The 21930-nt window shown below is 36.4% G+C and overlaps 1 protein-coding gene across 3 annotated transcripts in view; it reads left to right on the top strand.

Annotated features, from left to right (window-relative positions):
* The first annotated feature begins 5659 nt into the window (after positions 1-5659).
* Positions 5660-21930, top strand: part of CSRNP3 (cysteine and serine rich nuclear protein 3) — a 257377-nt gene continuing 241106 nt past the window's right edge. The window contains exons 1-2 of one of the 3 annotated variants that reach the window (XM_043997959.1): positions 5660-5775; positions 21590-21760. In XM_043997959.1, the coding sequence (XP_043853894.1) occupies positions 21613-21760 (148 nt within the window). In that variant the 5' untranslated portion in view covers positions 5660-5775; positions 21590-21612. Of the gene's footprint in view, positions 5776-20902; positions 20992-21589; positions 21761-21930 lie in introns of those variants that run through there. The other 2 variants (XM_043997958.1, XM_043997961.1) reach the window with 2 other exon arrangements.

Genomic DNA, 21930 nt, shown 5'->3' with positions numbered 1-21930 from the left:
CCTTGTTAAGTTTAAAAAAAAATAAATAATAACTTAGGAGGGAGCATAGAACTAATTGGGGGGAAATGGTTCAATAGACAAAAGATCTAGCTTTAAAGTTTCTTATGAAACAAAATTAGAAACATATCCACACATATTAAAAGAGAAATCCACACATATGAAAGCATTACAATATTCTATGATGTATTTGACTACAGAGAACACTTTGTTCAGTGGTGTAGTGGATAGAATGCTAACCCTGAAGTCAGGAAGACTCATCTTCCTGAGTTCAAATCTGGCCTTAGATACTTATTAGCTTCATGACCCTAGGCAAGTCACTTAACCCTGTTTGACTCAGTTGCTCATCTCTAAAATGAGCTGGAGAGGAAATTGCAAACCACTCTAGTATTTCTGCCAAAAAAATCCTAAATGGGCTCACAGAGACACAACTGAAAAACAACTGAATCACAATAATGTGGATTCCTCTCAGAGTTTGAAGGGACCTCAGAGGCTACCACTCTAATCTATGCCTGAACAAGAATATCTTCAATAACACCCTCAACAAGTGGTTCTCCAGCTTTGGTTTAAAGACTACTAGGTTCAGGAAGACCTGAGTTCAAATCCAGCCTCAGACACTTGACACTCACTAGCTGTGTGACCCTGGGCAAGTCACTTAACCCTCATTGCCCTACCAAAAAAAAAAAGAGAGAGACTACTAGAGAGGGAGGTCTACCTCCTGAAGCAATTTACTATGCTTTAATGTAATTTTAATTGTTAGAAAAGTTTTACTTCCAGTGATCCTAAATCTATCTCTCTGCAACTTTTATACACTCTCATTAGTTCAGCATTTTGGAGTCAAAGAGAATAAATTCACTCCTTCCTTCATGTGATAGCTTTTCAAGTATTTAAGGACAACTATCATGTCTCCTTTTAAGTCTTCTTTTGATGAAATATCTCTGATACTTTCAATCAGTATTCATATATAATGATCTTAAGACCCTTTGCCATCTTGATAACAATGCTCTGAATTTTTCAGTTTGCCAACATTTTTAGTGACCCCCACAACTGACCCTGATACACCAAATATGGTCTAATGTTTGAATAGTATATTGGGATTCCCACCTTCAGTGTTCTGGACACTAAGCCTCTCAATGAAAACTAATATCTCGGTAGTTTTGAAGATTTAAATATCACCCTATTGACCAATATTGAGGGTACAGTCCCCTAAAAACCCTTATCTGGATCTAGGAAATGAGGTTAATCTGGCACAATATATATATATGTATATATTTTTTGGTGAGGCAATTGGGGTTAAGTGACTTGCCTAGGGTCACACAGCTAGTAAGTGTTAAGTGTCTGAGGCTGGATTTGAACTCAGGTCTTCCTGATTCTAGGGCTGGTGCTCTATCCACTATGCCACCTAGCTGCCCCCACATAATATTTTTGATGAAGTCATGATGATTAGTTATGATCATTGCTTTTGTTTTTAGATGCTGACTAACCATACCTTTAATGGTTTCTAGAATTTTGCTAAAATACAAATTCAAGCTCATTAGTCTATGTTTTACATATTCTACTTTATTCCTGTTTTTGAATATTAGTACTTTCTCTATTCTCTAGCCCAATAGTACCCATCCTTTTCTTCACAACCTTTCTTTTTTCCTTTCTTTTTTTGTGGGACAATGAGGGTTAAGTGATTTGCCCAGGGTCACACAGCTAGTAAGTGTCAAGTATCTGAGGTCATATTTGAACTCAGATCCCCCTGAATCCAGAGCTCTCCACAGTCTTTCAAAGATCAGTGGCAGTTACTTGGGAATAGGAGTGTACTAGTAAATATTTCACAACTGAAACTTGAGGAAGGAAAGTATGTATTACACAATTTTAAGTTTAATCTGAATTATTAACATTTTATTAATCATTTTTCTTAAGTCTAGATAATTAATAAAATAATAAATCTATCCTTTATTTGCAGCATTTGCTGATTTCCAAAGTATAAATGCTCACACCTAAAATTTAACAATTATCTCTCTTTGAGTTAATTCAGGCTGGCTTCAGCACATTCAAGTCCTAGAATAGAAATTGAAGCAATCCAAGGAACAACGAGATGATATGAGGCACAAAAAAGAAAGTTGTTATCATGGTCCCAAACATGACATATATGAGAAGTGACATAAGCACATGATAAAGAAAATGTCTTTCTTGAAAAGGAAGTGGGTTAGTCATGTGGTAAAAATGAGATACTAGATTACCTATAAGTTATATTGGTACCTTCCAGAAAATCAAAGTACCAAAGAAAGGCCACTACCCATTCAGTTAGTGGATCCTCAATTAGAGGATCTAGTCCTTCCTTCCTCAGTGGAGGGAAGGAAGATGTAGAGGGTTTTAAATCTATACAGGTAGATGAAATATCTAAGTAGGTTTAAGGGATTATCAACTTCTCAGTCACCCAGGATTTTCCTCTTCTGTCATCATCAAATACATCTGTTTCTAACTCTTAAGTATTCCTTCCATCAGTGTCTACCTTTCTGTCCCCACTGCCATTGCTGTAACTCACCCCTTTTTGCCTCCCATCTAGACTACTATACCAGTATGGTAGCCAGTCTCCCTACTTTTAGTATTTCACTTATAATTAATCCTCTATTTCCGTAATCAAATTTATCTTCCTAATATAATGATCTGGTCATTTCACTCTGTTGGTCAAAAACTTTCAATAGTTCCCCTATTGCTTAGTAAATGAAAGCTAAATTCCTTATTCTGACTTCATGTACCTCCATGATATGGCATTAGCCTAGCTTTCTAGATTTATTTTGTAATATGCCTATTCATATAATCTAATCACCAGTTATACTGGTGTGCTTCTGGTTATTTGAATGTATTCCATATCTCTGTTTCTTTCTTCTTCCCTCATTAGTCATGTTACATTGATGCCCAGTTACTTACTGAACTATAAGAAGAAATTTTGTTTAGCAGGTACAGAAATGTACTCTCTTGAAAGAAGATATAGTTGTGAGGTACCAGAGAATGTTAGAAAGAATAAATTATTTTAAGAGCCAAGCTGAGCAACCCTAACTTTATAAACATTCGTGCTACCTTAATAGGTGTAAGGACTCTATGGAGACTGTAAGAGCTTTTAGATTCTACAGTCCCAAGATCTGTGAATTGCTGTTGTCACATGTGGACCTCACAGTCATTGTACTCTAGGAGGGCACTGGAGGAGAGTGTGCCTAAGGTTTATGAGAGGAGGTGTTATATTTACTATTTTTACTATGGCATATTAGTAAATTATTTGGTAAAGATCTAATTGTTTCCACTGGCTAATTGTTAATAATTAACAAATCAGTGGTGGTTCATGAGCTATTGTGTTAAGGAGTACAGACACATTGAATTACTCCTAGGACCCAAGAGTAGTCACTACACAGGGGACCCCACCTCCAAATCTGTGAGTGCCAAATTGGGTAGTAATCCAAAAGAGGTGGTATATAATTATACATAAAATACACACCCACCAAGAGGTAGATAGTTTTGGGAGGGTGCATTAGTAGCTAGAGGACGATTAGGAAAGGTATCAAGTAGAAAAGTGATGTCAAAACTCAAATTTAAACAAGGAAGACACTAACCTATATATAAGAATCCTTAGGGGCTGCATAATGATTTAGTTTAATAGTGTAATATTATCTATTTTATTGTATTTTATTTTACTAACTAGTTCCTAATTACATTTTAATTTGGTATGGGCAGCACTTGAGTGGGCCACATATGACATCTCCGATGTAGAAGGAAATACTTGAACAGTTTTGAAGGTAGCAAGGGATTCTATCTGATAGATGGGTGGAAATAGGAAATGAATTCAGGGCACAGGGTATAGCCTATGAAAGGCACAGAGACTAGAAACAGAGGGTTGGATGTGAAGAATAGCAAAAAGACCAAAGAACAGAGAGTTCATAAAAAAGAGGAATATATAAAAATGGAAGAAAGTTAGGTTGCAGCCATCTTGTGAAGGGCTGGAAATGCCAAGCTGAGCACGGTGTATTTAATCCTAGAGTTAATAAAGAACGTCTGAAGTTTATTGATGGGAGGGTTGGGGTGTTATATGCTCACACCTGTACTTAAGGAAATTTATTTTGGAAATATCAATTGCAGATAATAGTTTGGAGTGGGGAGAAATTTGAGGTAGGGAGACTTAATAAGAGGCTATGACAGCGGCAGCTAGGTGGCGCAGTGGATAGAGCACTGGCCCTGGAGTCAGGAGTTCCTGAGTTCAAATCCGGCCTCAGACACCCTGGGCAAGTCACAACCCCCATTGCCCCGCAAAAAAAAAAAAAAAAAAAAAAAAAAAAAAAAAAAAAAAAAAGAGGCTATGACAGTAGCCTAGGTGAGAGGTGATACAGGTCTGAGCCAGGTAGATTGTGTAAGTAAACAAAGGGGGAAAGATGCTAGCATCTATTCGCATATGGAAAACAAAAACAGTGTCATAGGTGAAAGAGAATGAGGAATTAGGAGGCCTTGGGTAATACCCTACCTCACTTTCTAGCTATGTGACTAGGCATATCATGCAATTTCTCAAAGCATCAGCTTCCTAATCTGCAAAGTGGGGATAATACGGCTTTCATTACCTACCTCAAAGGATTGGTACAAGGAAAGCTTTTGTTGCTAAATATTAATGTTTTATATATTAAGCCATAATAATAATAATTATTATTACTAATTAATAAAGACTTTTAAAACACCTACCATGGGTCAGGTCCTGTGCTAAGTGCTGGAGAATCAAAAGGAGTCAAAAGACAGTCCCTGCCCTCAAGGAGCTCACAATCTAATGGGGGAGAAGACATACAAACATTATCAAATATAACAATTTTGCTTACCTTCTATCAGAATTAAATCACAATTCGACTTGGTAACCAATTATTGGCTTTCAATTGTCTTCAATTAGCAAGTTCCATTAGTCATGTCAGCAGACATGGCAGTCAAGAAATTTGTTGCAATCAGAAGTGTTAACCTAGCAAATGGCATTCTCACTAACTTTTGCACTGCCTGGACTTGAGTGATTGGCACATTCTCAAATGAAAGATGATTCCTCTCTCTCTTTAGCTCTAGTCTGATTCTGAACCTTACTTCATATAGAAGCATTGCTAAGTGGATATTGCAGGGCAAATGATAAAAAAAGATCCATTTAAAAGCATTTTGATTCATTTTAATTTTTAATCTCTGGGCAGATGGAACAAACGTAGTTTAACACTGATGCCCAGACTTCAGCCAGTCTAGAGTATACACTGAAAGACAATACGAGCACATAAATGGTTCCCAGAGAATGATCTGAAGCCGGAATATGGGCACTTTGTCTCTTTCAGAAGAGGTGCTTTGCTTGTATTTCAGGTAGTCAAAGCTTTAGAATCATGGATCAGTAGTAATTTGCTCACTTCACTGACAGAGTAGAAAACAAAGGGGAACCTTTTTCCACTGTCTGAATTTATCTGCAACAGAGCTAGGCTCTGCAGTTTGGGGCTATTCTGTGAACTCTGATTTCTGACCATGCTCCTTTTCTTCTTAGCCTTCTTCTCAGAATTATTTTTTTTCTTCTGCCACTCCCTTTCCCCCTCCCAGCTACATGGATTTGTCCTCTAAATGAGCCATGGGTGGGAGGGACCACTGGATGGAAGTAAAGCAGCGAGCATGAGCCAGAGAATACCAGGATCAGCTCTTTGTTATTGGTTGGTTGCTGTCTGATGGATGGATGAGGGAGGAGTAAGATCATCAGTCGGCTCTGACAGAACTGAAGTACTGAAACCAAATATACAGGTAAGGGGGGGATGGGTAGAATCCTTAACACAGGAGACCTTCTGAGTTGTTATGGGACAAATTTTATAAAGGGAAAATTGTTCTGATCGTAGCTGTGTAATTTGGACTGCATTCACACCATGAGGCAGCCTTTCTAATGAGCTTGTTCTTTCTCTCCATAAAAAATCTCAGCTGACAACGATGCCAGTGTTAGGTCTAGAACAGGATAAGTTTCTCCACAAGTATCACTGATATAAAAACCATAGGTAACGATACTAAAGGTATTCCTTAGTCTTTAAAAATTAGGCATGTAGCATTGGGGGAATCAAATAAAGGACAAGGAAAGCTGCCTGCATTCCAATGGTTTCAGAGAAAATGGAGCCATCAATGAATATGCAATCTATTATAAGTGGCACGCAATGTCCTTTTATAATGGCACCGACAAGGTGTATGAGTGAGAACAGCTTTTCCATCTATGCCAATTGTTGCGGCATCACCTAGCATTAATGCAGTATGATTGTGTGTGCTTTCTTAAGCCATTTGCTGTAACTAACCACTTCAGGAGAGTTTCATGCAGTTGAGATCTGGGAATCATCCCATTTAATAAATTAAACCGTGCTACATCAATGAAGAATTGTATGACTGTGCTTGTCAATAGATATGCACGTATTTTCATCCTGAAATGCTGGGCAATGTAATTTTTGAGGGGTTACCTTATGGAAATAAATGGTGGTTTAACTGATCTACTGTTACCACAGCAATTTCATCTAGGAAGCAAACATGTTTAAAGAACAATACCAACACAGAATTTATTTCATCAGTAATGTGAGTAATTCTACTTTTGAAGACAGCTGAAGGATTAAGGTTTCACTTTTTAAATTAGAGCATGACAGTGCTTTAAAAGATGATTCTCTTCTCTATCTCCCTTAGGATATATCGGAAAAGTCAGAAAACATAGATTTAAGAAATTAAAAATTAAAAGAGAAAATGCATTAATCTTCTCTTTTACCATAAACATGTTTGCACATATATATATATATATATATACACACACATATACACATATGCATGTACATTGCTTTCAAATGATGACAAATGAAAGGAAATGGTTATCTACATATATAATTTTCTGGGTGAAAATACAATATTTGATTTTCAATGGAAGACAATGACTAATCTGGTTATATAACATGTGATCAAAAAGTACTGGTTGAAGTGAATTTTAAAATGGAAAACTTCCTGAATTGTTCACTGTATTTTCATTTACTTTTTCAATATTTCTCCAACTATTTCTCCAATATTTCTCCAACAAAATATTTAAAAAGATAATTTGTCAGAATAACTATGATTCTTCTTGTCTGTGCATAGTTTAACCTAAAGAAATTATTTTTAAAAACTAACAAAAACTGGAATAATTATCTAATTGACTAGAAAAATACCTTGTCTTTTTAATTTAGAAAAATAGGAACTGAATTTTACATACTTCAAGTGTCACATTGACCTACTTAAAGCCTACATAATAAGTTATATAATAAATTGTGTTTTTCATTTCAAAAATAATCGTACAGTGCATCAATTTTGAAAGTGTCTCCAGTTAGTCATGGATACATCTGAATTTGCCATTAACACAAAGTAATGATCAAATGAAATAATTTCAAATATTAATCCATAAAAAAGTAATTAAGATGGTATATAACTACAATTATATTTATTCGGGAATGTGTCGGAGATATCTTTTGTCTGTGTAGTTATATATTTTAGATTATGAATTCTGAATAAAGCTACCTTCAGGAATGAAGGGGAACTGATGAAAATTAGAGAGCAGAGTTCCACATGGTTTTAAATTATTCTGTCTCCTTGGAAACCAGCTGCTGCAGATGCATTTTGCTTTCTTTGCCTAAAAATATCATTCTTTTAATAATCACTATGGGAGAGATACTGAATAAAACCAGAGTATATTGTTACTGGTTTTTATAATTTCCTTAATGGCTCACATATTTTGGATGAAGTATAGATATGCCATTGCTCATCCAGTATTTCCTATCAGCGGCTGGCAGACGTCTGTAAGCTTTGTAAAAACGAGATAACTATAGTAGCTTTAACTGCACAGTCTATTGGGAAAAGAAAGACTGTGTGTATGTTTTAGAGTAGAGGAGGGTGAGAGTGAATAAATATGAGAGAAAACATCTAAAAGATTCCTGTTCGGTAGGAGATTAAAACATAAGGCAAATAAAATGCAAGTATGACTGCTTTGTGAAAGATGTCTAGGTAAGATTCTTTGTGTTTTCTGTGAGTTCGATATTTTGAATATTTTTTTAAAAGTTTTTAAAAAATTTCTATGGATATCATGACACCCAACTTCAAATCATCTTTGAATTTGCTTTTCTTTTCTTTAAAAAAAAAACTAGTTCAGTACATATTAAACTATATGTTAAATATTTAAAATGTAGCTTCTTGTGTCAAAATACATATTTCTGTAGTTTAAAATTAATATTTGATGTATGGTATCTATAATGCATTTTCAGCATAGGAATGATGTTAGTGATGAATTAAATTAAAGAAATTAAAGATTATTTATGGACTGAAGTTTTAAAAATATTTTAGCACCATTCCCTTACTTTTGAATCTTTTTTAAATGGTCTAATTCACACATTGCCTCAAACGCCAAATTGTTGTTGCTTTATACAGTGGGGCTATGATGTATAAGTAACTCATCCAAGGTCTAATAAAGATTCTTATCACCATAATAACAAGCAATACATTTCTAGACTGGGAACTTCATTTATTTAAAACTAATTAACAATATATTTTTTCATATAGGGAAAAAGACAACTTTTTAACCTGTTACATACTTTAATTACATCTTTTCCCTTTTAATCTCTGTGAATTTTAAGAATAATCATGTCCCCTCACCCCCCCATATAATTTTTATCAGTCACACAGTGCAGAAAAAATACAATTTTGCTATGTTTGATTCCTTTAGAACTGTGTCTTCCTAACTGTATTTTTCTTTCTTCAAGAATAGTTTCATTTTCAGTCAATCTGATAACAAAATAGTTTGTTTACATAATATTACTCTTAGCCCATATTAGAATTCTTGTTAGCAAGAAAGCAGGTCTAATACTAAACTATTATACATTGTTTCAAAATATTTAATTTCCAGTCAATACATAATTTAATAGCAAATTAATTTAGAATGTCAATATATTATCTTTCATGATAATTTAAGAGAGTAGTGAATATTTGGTTTTGATTAATTACCATATGCAAGGAGAGATATTCTCAGTAGCTGTTTCATTATAAACTTAGACAATATTAATGAGCATATTAACAATAAAGCAGATGGATTAGTAAATGGATTATGAGATTAATGTATGTAACCCCTATTTCAGAGACAATCAAAATTAATCAGGCACACTTTTAGGTTTCTGAAAATAATCTGTTGCATAGCAATAGCTCTGAACTATAGACAATTTAAAAATACACTTTAGCTACAGTATGTAATTACGGCTTCATGCTTCTTTATTTGCTAAAACTAGCTTGCCAGATTTGTAGGTAAATTTATATGGGCCTCTTAAGTGTCACAAAATGTACTTAGGAAAATGAAACATTTAACAGCTTCCTCTCTAATATCAAAAGGCAGCTTTACATCTGTAATGGAATTGTGCCAGTTTGGCCCAGGGCCCTATTTGACTAGAAATGAGGAAGTGGGTGTTACTACCACTGGAAATAATGCTTGTGTTATGTTGCACGATGTCTAGATCGTGTTATATGATTATGGTCAAGTGAATAACTGCATTTACATTTGTGCTGTGGTGATATTTGACTTTCAAAAATATTATTGGTCAAGAATTTTCCTTGTTGGAGGAGAGGCAGTGGAAGGAAGAGCAGATTGGGGGAGGGAACAGTAATAAGCAAAACACTTTTAAGGAGGCATAGGGTGAAGGAAGTTAGATAATAGAGTAAATATCAAGGGGAGGAATTAAGATGGAGGGTAATACAGTTAACAATAGTAACTGTGAAAGAAATGATGAGCAGGATGCTATAAAGAAAAAAATTTTTAAAAAAATGAATTTTCCTTGTTGTACTGTATTGTTAGTTCAGTCGAATCAGGCAACAAGAGTAGATCTAAGTTTCATTCAGGGAAGAGTAGTGTGCGGTGCAAGGTAATAGTTCTATTTCATGGCTCTCCCATTTCAATGGAAGAATGTTGTGTGACGGATTAATTTATTATTTTTTTCCTCATACCGTTATTTCAGTTATTGTAATCCCCAACTTAGTTTACTCAATGATTATACACTGTTTAGTGTTCTAATGTTATGACAGGTGAAAATAATCAATTTGGCCCAAGAATTATTATTGTATGTAGATCTATACCCACAATGCATTCCACCTGTTAGAGTATAGGATAATGATGGTCCCGACAATTATAAAAACTTAGACCTAATTAAAAGCACTTAACACAACAACAAAGAAAGTATTTTGGTGTGAGGTCAGGTTACCATCATTACATATCCGATGGCCAGGAAGAAATATGGTTGTGATAAAGAATCTTTTAAATACAGCATTGCATGTAGTTGGACTGAGACCCCGGAGAGGTTATCTTCCAATATTAGCAGAGTGGTGCTGCAGAGACGCCATGAATTGCAGGAAAACTAATTATTTCTATACTATTCTTGAGTCATTTGAATGCTAATGAGTAAAACAAATGAAATCTCTTAAAACAATAACTACTAGCAATGAGTGAGTTCCCATCATTAACTTTTTTCTCTAAGGTATCATGACAACATCAAACTGTTGTGGGCAAGAATATCTTAGAGAAGCTAGAAGGAATATAGAAGAGGTGAGAGGCATGAGACTACATTGACTTTGATGCAAAATGCAGAATTACAGCACAGAAGCAAGGACTCTGATACAGTGGAACCAGAAGCTGCTTCCTTTTTGTATGACCTTGAGCAAATTATTTAACTTCCTGGGCCTTATTTTCCTGAACATTAAAATGAGGGGATTGGACTACATGGCCTCCAAAATCCTTTCCAGCTTTGGATCTTTAGGATTTCTCTTTGATCCCATTCCCTGATTAATGCCCGTGCTATAAGAATTGGTACACATCATTGGTCCCTCAGGTCCTTATGGACTTGAAAAGCTTTGATTCATTGTCACCTATGGTCTCTGTGATAACTGAGGTATTTATTATTCAGGGCTAAAAACAGATTTTAGTTTGTTTCCTAGTGAGCGTCGAAACCATTCTTAGAAGCTGTTGTATTGTGGAATATATCACTACTGGCCAACCAGATAAATGAAATAAATTCCTAAATAGGTCCCTGGAATGTATTTGCAAAGATCTTCATTTTCTTTTATATTTCCAGCTAGGTTAACAGCAGAAAAACCAATGTTTGTTCTCTTTCATTTCCCAGGGTTCTATTGGTTATGCTTCTGACAGAAGAATAAGACAAAAAAGACAGTAGATTGTGGAAAAGGCTGCCAGCAACTATAAAAACCTATTTGGGGCTTTTTTCCCTTAAATTTTTTGTAGTGCCTTTCCACTAGTACCTTGCTTTTCTGTACAATGCTGTGTTTACTCAGGATCACTAGATCATTTTAATTTTAATTAATAATGTCAACCTGTGCTGGTGGCCCATAAATGAAAGCAAAAAGGGGAATAAGATATTGGTGAAACAGAGAGGGTTTTAAAGTCGTGAGGCTAAGAGAACCCCAAAATGGACACACTGACAATACTGATACAAGATGTAGCATGAATCTATTAGAACAAAGACTATTTAGAAGTCTGTTTCTATATGGTTGATTTGAGGTGATTATGGGACCATCAAGGCAAAGGACTTCCTGTTCCTTGTATACTATTTGTTTTTATCAAGTCCATGGCTCTTGAATTCCCCTAGTCTACCAAGCTATCTGTCTCATTTATAAAATGAAACTGATTTGATGTAGCTCCTTCTTATTAAAACCCACAGTTTCCTCTTATCCTAATGATTACCTCAATGGGATAGGGATAGAGATAAGGATTGGAGTAATGATTATATTATTCTAGACAATTCCCAGGTAAGGAACTTGACTGATTCAGGTTGGCACTTTCTCTGCAACTTGCAGTTTTAAAGAGTTTCTTTGGACACACAGATACTAATTGGCTTGCCCAGGATAACACAACCAGTACATGCCAGAGGAAGGCCTTAAACACACGTCTTCCTGATTCCAAGGCCAGCTGTCTATCTGCTATGCTATTCTTCTGGGTATCGTGATGATATAGTAACTTTTTTTTCTGCTGATATATAAGCTTCTGGGGGCTTGAAGTTTTATCTATCTTATCATTCATAACTAAACAAAGAAATTACTTTCTTTTACTTTCTGGGTCCACAGCTCCTCGAGAGTTTGGCTGATCATCCACATGGGAAAGACCAAGTAGATGAGGAATTTCTATTGCTGGATATTGACATGAGTTGGATAGACAACCTATAGAGCTTGTCCATTAGTATGTATATTTAGCACAAAGAGTACAAATGGTTAATGAATTAGATCTAGAAACTAGAAGACTGTAGGCTGGATTGCCTGCAGAAAATTACAAAGGTCCAGTACAATGATCAGGGATGGAAAAAGGGGACTTGTGATGGGCCTTGAAGGATAGGTAACATTTAGGTAAGGACAGGGAATCTATGTAGGGACCAAGCATTAACTAATATGGAGAAGCATAAATAACTTCAATATTTAGGAAGGAAGGGGACAGCTAGGTGGTGTAGTGGATAAAGTACCAGCCCTGGATTCAGGAGGACCTGAGTTCAAATTTGACCTTAGATACTTGACACTTATGAGCTGTGTAACCCTGGGCAAGTCACTTAACCTTCATTGCCCGGCAAAAAAAAAAAAAAAAATTAGGAAGGAAATAAGTCTGATTGGATCAAAGCATTGCTGCAAGCACATAGCAGGAGATAAGAGTTGTAAAGGTAGGTGAGGGACAGGATGCAGAAGGCCTTGACATCAAACAAAGAACTGAGTGATGATTGGGAATCAGAAAATTATTAAACAAGGAAAATATAATATGAATAGTCTTTTACAAATAATAATCTGGTAATAATATGCAAAAAGGATTGGAGGGGCAGTTAGGTGGCACAGTGGATAAACCACCAGGCCCTGGATTCAGGAGTACCTGAGTTCAAATTGGCCTCAGACACTTGACACTTAATAGCTGTGTGACCCTGGGCAAGTCACTTAACCCTCATTGCCCCGCAAACAAACAAACAAACAAAAAAGGATTGGAGGTGGGGTAGAGATACAAAACTGGGGAGGACAATTAGAGTGCACTGGGATAAGTTGGGTGTAGTTTGGTGAGGGCCAGGAGAAGGGTGATGAAAGTGGAAGTTGAAGAGATATAAATTGAGAGAGCTTACAGCTGGTCAATTAGGAAGGTTAGATTAGGCCACAGCTTCTTTTAGAAATTGAGTAGATCTACTGATGATAACAAACTGCCTAATGCCACAAAAATCTAAGTCTTTAATGATAATATTCTTACAGTGATGCTATATTTGAAAATCATGAAATAGAATGATATGAGAAGAATAAAAATTATAATTAAACTAAAGGGCAGTCAAAATACTCATAATGGGTGTAAGTAAGCTTCTGTGTATTATCGATGTAACCCTTCCACTAAATCACTGTGGTGATATCTCCTAACACTGATGATGACTGGTAGGCAAGAAAAATTTTAAATTTTTATCATAGAAATATACATCTAAAAAAATGAAGTAAGATAGTCATCGAACAAGAATGAGATTTAACTGGCACACCTTAGTTAAATAGATGAAAGGCAGTTAGGTAGTGTAGTAGATAGTACGCTGGGCTTGAATCTGGCCTCAGATACTGACTAGCTAAATCAACCCTGAGCCCAGGCACTTAAGCTCAGTCTGTCTCAGTTTCCCCAACTATAAAATAAGGATAATAATAGTACCTGTTGTGAGAATAAAATGAGATAATGTTTGTAAAGCACCTATACCGTGCATGGCACATAGTAGATACTATATAAATACTTTTTCCCAAGACCTTGAGTGCATTGAGTGTATACTCTGTGAAGGGTTTAAAGAAAAATATGGGTGCAAATTTCACTGAATGAGATTATGTGGGAGAGTTTCAATCTGTACCAGATAGGGGATTACCCACAAGAATGAAACTATAGTTATATCCACTTAATATCAGAGCAAAGTTGTATTTTGGTTTTGCCAAGCACCTTGTTGCCATGTTCAAAAGGTATTTCTTTTAAGTTCCTGTCTTTGTTTTGCTTTTTCGTGAGGTGTATTTCTTCGATTAACTCTTACACATCTCCCAGATAGCATGAAGGCACTTAGGTATTACCATATAGATGAGGAGCTGTGGATTTGATAACTTAGTAGACGATATTTCACCCTACTAACAGGCCTTTTTCTGAGTCTTGTGTTCTTGTTGGTGACACATTCTTCACCATTCTCTGATAATTCAAATCTGTGTTCACTGTGTCTATATCCTGAAGTCTTCCCATTTTTTCCCCCATTCCTCTTCAGTCAGGGGAGTCTGGTAGAATTGAATCTTGACAAAGGGGAGAATGTTGGTACAGTCATAGGATGAGAGGATTGTTATTTGAGAGCTAGACAGGACCTTTAAGATCATTGATGACAATCCCCTCATTTAAGATGAAAAAATGGAGAGCCAGCAACAAATTTGCTGTTAACATGATGACTTAAAAGTTCTTTTGAATTCTTATGGTTATTTTGCCTCTTTGGAATAAAGTTTATTCTTCCATCCTGTTCAAAGTCCCATGATAATTTCTAAAAGAACATTATTTTAGAGATTTCTGCAAAAGGTTACACAGCTATTGTCAAAGTAATGTCTAAGATCCATGTCTCCTGATTTTAGTGCTCTTCCCCCTACAGCCTTGGTTGAGTCATTTTCTAGTCATACTTGACTCTTTGTGCCTCCATTTGGGGTTTTCTTGTCAAAGATAATGCAGTGGTTTGCCATTTTCTTCTCCAGCTCGTTTTATAGATGAGGAAATTGAGGCAAACAAGATGAAGTGACTTAACCAGGTTCACAAAGATATTAAGTGTCTGAGGTCGAATTTAAACTCAGGAAGAGTCTTCCTGACTCCAGGCCTGGTGCTCAATCCACTCTGCCACCTAGCTGCCCCCACTACAGCATGAGGTTGGCTAATATAAGTGATTATTTCCTTTCATTGTGCTGTAAACAGGTGGTCCAGTTACTACAAGTTTAAGGGGTCTGATTTATAAAAATTTTAAAAATACAATTTAAACAGTCGTTCCTGCAGGCAGAAAGTCAAGGGTCCACATTTAGGTGAAGGAAGGTAAACTTATTTTCCCTTGCTGCTATGCTGTGAAAGAGTTAGCAGTTACTTGGCATCTCCTGGATGTATGATAGATACAGCGAGCAAGGATAAATTTCATATAAATGAAGGAGAAAAAAATCTGAGTACCTTTGAGTCACCTGTTGGATTGGGCCTTCCCCAATATTTCCTTGCCTCATGGAGCCTCTTCTCTTGCCCACCAGCCTAACTCTATATAGAAGCTGTCCTAAAAGTCTTAGTGAAGTTTTATTTACTAAGATAAAACTAAGCTAAGACTTTTGGAACACCCTGGATTTGAAGTTGCTAGAATATATGAGTAAAAGAGTATAACAACTGGCTTCTCTACCTTGTAGATCATTTTTAAGATTCTTGTTTTTAAGATTCTTCATTCCTATAGGGAATGGACTATTACTAAATAAGTTTCTCATTGGTGAATGAAAAAGATGAACTGAGAACCTTCTCATTATTGGCAAATTTGGGCTTCTGTTTTTTCCTCTTCCTGACTTGCCTGGTATTTTCCCACTGCATGAATAATTAAATTGACAGTGTGATCTAATTATTTCTTAGTCCTTCACTGTGTAAAGGTGATATGCCCTGATGTAGGAATACAGGGGAACTTCTATATTTTACATAAAGCATCTTAAAATCAAAAGTTTATAGAATAATAGACAGAAAGTACCTTGGGAGATCTGACTGTTGAATGTATCATTCCCTTGATTTTGACTAGATGATTATGTGTTATTTTCTTGATGAAATCCAGGGTCAAAGATTGTACACGTTTATTATCATTATCATCGTCATTACTCTGAAAGGTATTTTGTAAACATTTTCACCCACTAAATACCTACTCCAACAATTCATGGTGTCAAAGAGGTGACCTTGGATTCTCAAAGGCTATGACAGGAGAGGACAAAATTCTTTTCATTTCTACCAGGCTGGAAAGGCTTCTAGTACAAGTCTGATGACAGAATGTATGCTGTCTAAGGACCAGCTCAGACAAATTTGGAAAAGCTCACAATCAGAACATTGGCAGTTTATGAGTGTTTCTGGTCACAGTTATTCTGAAAGACTCTCTCTTAAAGTAGAGGTCTGGAAAGTAAGACCCAAGGGCTGGCCCACTACCAGTTTTTGTTTGACAAGTGAGTTAAGAATGGTTTGTACATTTTAACATAGAATTGTTATTGTGTTTAAAGATGTAAAAAAAATTCTGAGCTCCCAAACTAGGGGAAGAAAAGGTGACAGCAGGCCAGATTGGGCCCATAGTTTGTAGTTTCCAATCCCTGTCTTTAATCATGGATGGTCTGCAATCTCCCTTACGGGATGATTTATCCACACTGATGAAATCACAGAAAATTTCAAATTATATTTATAGATGTTTACAATGATTTCCCTACTACCAAAGAGATAACAAATCTTGCTACTAACATTCAATGATAAGCCTAGTGTATTGCATACAATAAATGTTTGCTAAGTGAATTATTCCATTTGGTGTGCTTTAAAGTGCCTTTATTTAGTAGCTTTCACTTTAGGAATATTTTTTTACCATAATTTCATTTTTTATAGGGGGGAGGCACAGTGTAATGGAAAGAGGCACTGGGCTTGAAGTTCTAGAGCTTGAATTCTTGCTCCAGTGATGACACTTAGAAACGTATGGTACCTTGAGCAAGTCACCACCATCTTTGTTGGTCTCAGTTTCTTTATCAATAAAATGAGGGTTTGGATTAGTAACCACTTTGATTCTATCCAACTCTAAATCCAGGATTTGTCTCTCTGTCTCTTTTTTTGGTGAGGCAATTGGGGTTAAGTGACTTGCCCAGGGTCACACAGCTAGTACGTGTCAAGTGTCTGAGGCCATATTTGAACTCAGGTACTCCTGACTCCAGGGCCGGTACTCTATCCACTGTGCCACCTAGGTGCCCCCTCGCTGTCTCTTTTTCTGTCTCTCTCATATATGTGTGTTCCTCAAAGGAGTTATATGAGATGAAGTCAGTGATACATCTCTCATTCATAGATAAAGGAAAATTGTGATGAGATTTCCTGCCCTAGGGTCTCAAAATAAGTCACTGGCAGAGGGAAAAGTAGAATTCTAAAACTTTTGACTTCTGGCAAAACTCTACTCATATTATTCCTTCTTTTAAATGCTGAAAAAAATCGGAACCTATCTTTACTTTTCCCTTTTGTTAACACTTTATTTTAACCACATCCTTTATGCTGTTTGTTCCATTGTTCTAAATGGTGCTCCAGCCTCAATGTGACAGGACAAATCCAATGAGGGTCATTGATGCTACTAAGTGTCTTCTTCCTTTCTCTGGCTGATTTTCCTTCCTGACTATTATTGGAGACATATCAATGAAAGTAGAATCTGAATCTCTCTCCCAACCAAGCCCCTTCTGCAGTCAAGTCACAATCCTATGTTTATGATTTTGCTGTCGGTTGCCATGGAAATAATTGCAATATTGCAAATTCTATGTTACAACCACAGGGACTACAGTAGGAAAAGATTGGCAGCCAGAAAAAAAGGAATATTTTTACAAGTGTTTTCCATGCTTTAGGATCAATTGGTTATTCAACAAGTATTTATTAAGCACCTGTTATGTGCCAGGCATTGTGCTGGGGATACAGTTACAAAAATGAAACAGCTCTTGCCCTCAGGGGACTACTGTTCTATTAAGGGCAATAGAGTATATATTAAGATGTAGAGGCCAGGGAAGGAAGCTAGCTTTTTTTTTAGGCAGTCACAGGTATTATGAGTGAAGGCATGCGGAAGTAGACTATCCTATTCTTTCCAGTAGCAATGGTAATGTTGATTTAATTATTATTCCCTGAGAAAGAAATAGAAAGGTGGGGAGGGATGCTTGGGAGGACAGAGAGACAGATTACTGCACTGGCAAGGTTTTGATGAGTGGACCATTCAGTGAATGGGATGAGGCATAGTATGGAGCTAGCTAATATAAGAAATTGTAGTGAGAATTGATTCAGCCTCCAATCTACATGGGCAAGTATTAAACTTGAATGGATTAACTCCTGGAAGGTCAAGGGAGGAGAAAAGAAGAGGGATGAAGTAAATGAACCTATATTCCTTCCTTTCTGCTTTTTTTGGCTCCTTTCTCCTCCAAGGCCTTTAGTTTTGTATAAGATCATGCTTCCAAGTTTCCAGAGACTAAACTGTATATTGTGTATATGGAAATAATGCTAATTACTTCTCTTATAAATCATATATGTATATGTATACCTTATAAAAACTATACAACCCATGGTATTGTCATAACAGTTTCTAAGCAAAGCCCTCTCTCCCAGTACACTAATGGATCTGTGATCCCATCCATGTGTATATTGCCTTACAAACCCCAATAATGCAGCATCCCATCTATATCTACCTGTCTTCCCATAAGATAAGCATTAGAGATCAACTCAGGGTGCTAAGGAAGGAAGGGGAGCCTCGTTTTTTTGACGTCATGAGGATACAATTGGAACACATTGAATTCCTTATACCATGTGACCAGTCCATTTCCTTTTACAGTCCTATATTTCTTTGATGACACCTCTGCTTTCGAGTGGTTCCACTTTTGCAGCATGTTACAGCTATTTCCCACCCACATTGAACTTCTTTGTTGACCTTTGGTGTTGCTTAGCTTCAACTCTTCTGAGACTATAGTATTTCATGACTCATTGCTGTATAACATCACTAAAAGAAGAGTGGAGTTTTAAAAAGAGAGAAACTTAAGGTTGTTTAAAAAGAAAAAAAACCTTTACCATTTCCCAAAGATAATCCAGCTTGCCTTTCTTCTTTTGTTCAATTCTAGAAACTGTAGTCACTATAAATTAATATTCGAGAGCATGTAGTTCCCTGAACTTAGTAGGCACTCAATAAACATCTTCTGAATTACTATCCTAATTCCCATGAGTCTTTCTGAGACAACTTCAACAGCTAAGCAGTCACTGAGATATATGGTCTTAAGGGCTCCTAGTAGATGTCACCTCATCATTTAATCTCAAAATGAGTCACAATATATGGATTTGCTCTCCTTCTGAAGTAGGAACCAGCAATGATCCTTTCACTTGGATCTGTCCCACAGAGTAATGATCAAACTGCTATATACAGGGTGAAAAAAATTTACAAAAAACAAAAACAAAAACAAACCTTGACAACGTAATTAAGGGGGTAGTCACTTGGTCATCATGTGACTTTTATCAGAGAAACAGACTAGTTTTTAAAATAGCATTATTTTCAGAATCAGAGGTTCATAATCACAGCTAGTAATTTTCTGAGAGACTTTGAACAAGGTATTAAGTTACTATGCGTCTCCTTTTCTCTATAGAATATACATAAAAATTCTCATAATTCTTTACCACTAAATTAGTGGCAAAGTGGTAAAATTTCTTTAAAATAATATGGATATAAAAATTTTTTGAAAGAAAATAATATGGATATGTTTGTATGTAGTCATTATTGTGAGCTTTTTTAGCTAAACTATGAGAAAGAGCTCCATTTCCAACATGGTATAGTGGATAGAGTGTTAGAATCAAGAAGATCTGGGTTCAAATCCTGCCTGAGATATTTCCTACCTGGGTGACCTTCCACAATATACTTAACCTCCCTGGATTTGTTTACTTATCTGTAAAATAAGGGGGTTAGACTCAATGAACTCTAAGGTCCACTCCAGCTCAAAAACTATAATCCTATTTACTGTTACCTGAAAGCAAATAGGAAAACTTGGGAGTATTTACCATCTCCAAATAATAGTTAGATTTTGGTTCAGAAAGACTTGGAAATAGAGTTAGACCTGTAAAAATTGTCAAATAGAAAAAAAATGCTTTGGCAGCAGCACTTCACACCTAACACCACAGACTTCCCTTCTGATGTTATCTATTTTTCCTATCAGCACTTTGGCTTCCTTGATGGGGATGATGCTAAACTTTGAATATCCAGGGCCCCCAAACTCTACATTTTACCTAGATAGGTCTGTGAGTCTTGAGAAGCACCATACAGCTTTCTATCCCCCTATCAAAATGTATTTATTCTATGACTTTGTTCTAGGCCCCTGCCCTGTACTTGACAAAGCAATGGCTAACTAATCTGGCAGATTATAATAATGAGATCTTTATGGCTTTAAATGGTTTAATGTGTCACCCTTCCCAGGTGAAAGATTACCTCTTAGAAGTACCTTCCATAAAGGAGTCACTTCAACTGACAGCAACTCTGTTGGGAAGAATTCTAAGGTTTACAATAGATATTTTTTGGTTAAGTGGAACTTTCTGCACTCTAAGTCATACATGTAAAGAGATTTCCAACCCACACTATCTGCAGGGTCAGCCATGCTTGGGCTATGATCTGAGTATCCCACTTTCTCAAGGCCTTCTTTATAAACTCAAAAAAAAAAAAAAGAAAAAGAAAAACCAGCAGAATGCAAATTAAATACAGGGTACAATATTATGATGGATACTAAAGATAAATTATTACTTTTGTCAGAGGCTGTGGTCGTGCATGTAATCTTTAGGAAAGGCAGATTGTGAGAGAATCAATTTTTTCCATTCCTCCCCTTTACAACTTTACTTTCTGTCTCTATCCAACACAATGGTAGTACTGTATAGGTATGTGGTATGGGAGGAAGGAGGTGGTTAGTGTGGAGAGAGGGGTGGGGGGGGGGAGAGGGAGGGTGTTCTAAGAGCTCTTCTTCTTTAAAAGAAATTTCCTCTTGGTTTGATTAATATTTTAAAATGTATATTTTAAGACCACATTCTGTTGGGCTGCAATGACTATATTGACAATGAAGCTGAAGAGGTTTGAGTAAATGTTTTCTTCTGCGGGAGAGTTTAGGGGAGGTGCACAGAGACCATGGAGTTTGATTCACCCTGTATATTCCCTGTTCAATCAGCCTTCTTGGAATTGGACCTAAGTAAGTGTTCCATGTGGTCATACTGAGTTGGCTGGTAACATAAGGCATCTAAATTCGGTAGTTATATCCATCCCTAGCAACCCATTTTATTTCTGATGGAGAGAGAGCCCCAGGAAAGCATATGCCTCTGCACCTGAATAAAGACAGTACACCAGAAGTGCCTTAATCTGTATGCCCTGGATGTACCACTGCCTGCAAGTGAATGATCTATTTTGTTCTGGACTGAGAGGCTCTGTCATTGATAATGCATGCTCTACCAGTACAAATCAAGGAAATATATTTGATTCTGGGTTTGATGTTTCAAAACATTGGATTGTATCTCCTCATACAGTGCCTCTCATTCTATACCCTTAATTTTTTAGAAGATACTGGTGTCAGGGTGTAAATAAGGAAAACAATACATCTTGATGCAATGCTTCTATCAATTTTGTGAAAAATAAATAACAGGAAGGAATCATTTGGGCATGGATGTGATCACTGAATGTACGTAGCTCTAAAAAAATTAAAGTCCCCATTTAAAAAAATGCCTTCAGAGACCTTGGCTGCGCAGTCAGCGGTCAAATGTTTCAATGCTTTATTGCTCCTGTTCTTGTTACAGGTACATGTGACAGTGCTGCAGCGATGAGTGGAATTTTAAAGAGGAATTTGGAAGAAGTTGAGGGCTCCTTATACTGTTCCTCTGTGCGGGAATCAGATGATGAAGTTTTTAGCGGTGACAGTGCTGACAGTGGTGATAGTGTCAATCCATCCACTTCTAATCATTTTACCCGTAAGTACAAAAGCTGTATTTCAGTCTACCCTCTAAATCGCATTGTGTGGCTAAATCTCTGTGGCTTTAACTTTATCCGGGCACTAATATCTGTCCCTAAGTCTTTCATCATAAAGGAATTATTTGCCAAACATGATATAGTTTCAGTCAATTAAGTTCTCGGGAACATG

The sequence above is a fragment of the Dromiciops gliroides genome, chromosome 3 (assembly GCF_019393635.1).
Source record: "Dromiciops gliroides isolate mDroGli1 chromosome 3, mDroGli1.pri, whole genome shotgun sequence".
Classification (NCBI taxonomy): Eukaryota; Metazoa; Chordata; class Mammalia; order Microbiotheria; family Microbiotheriidae; genus Dromiciops; species Dromiciops gliroides.
The sequence above is the reverse complement of the archived record's forward strand: the minus strand, read 5'-3'. Positions and strand labels throughout refer to the sequence as shown.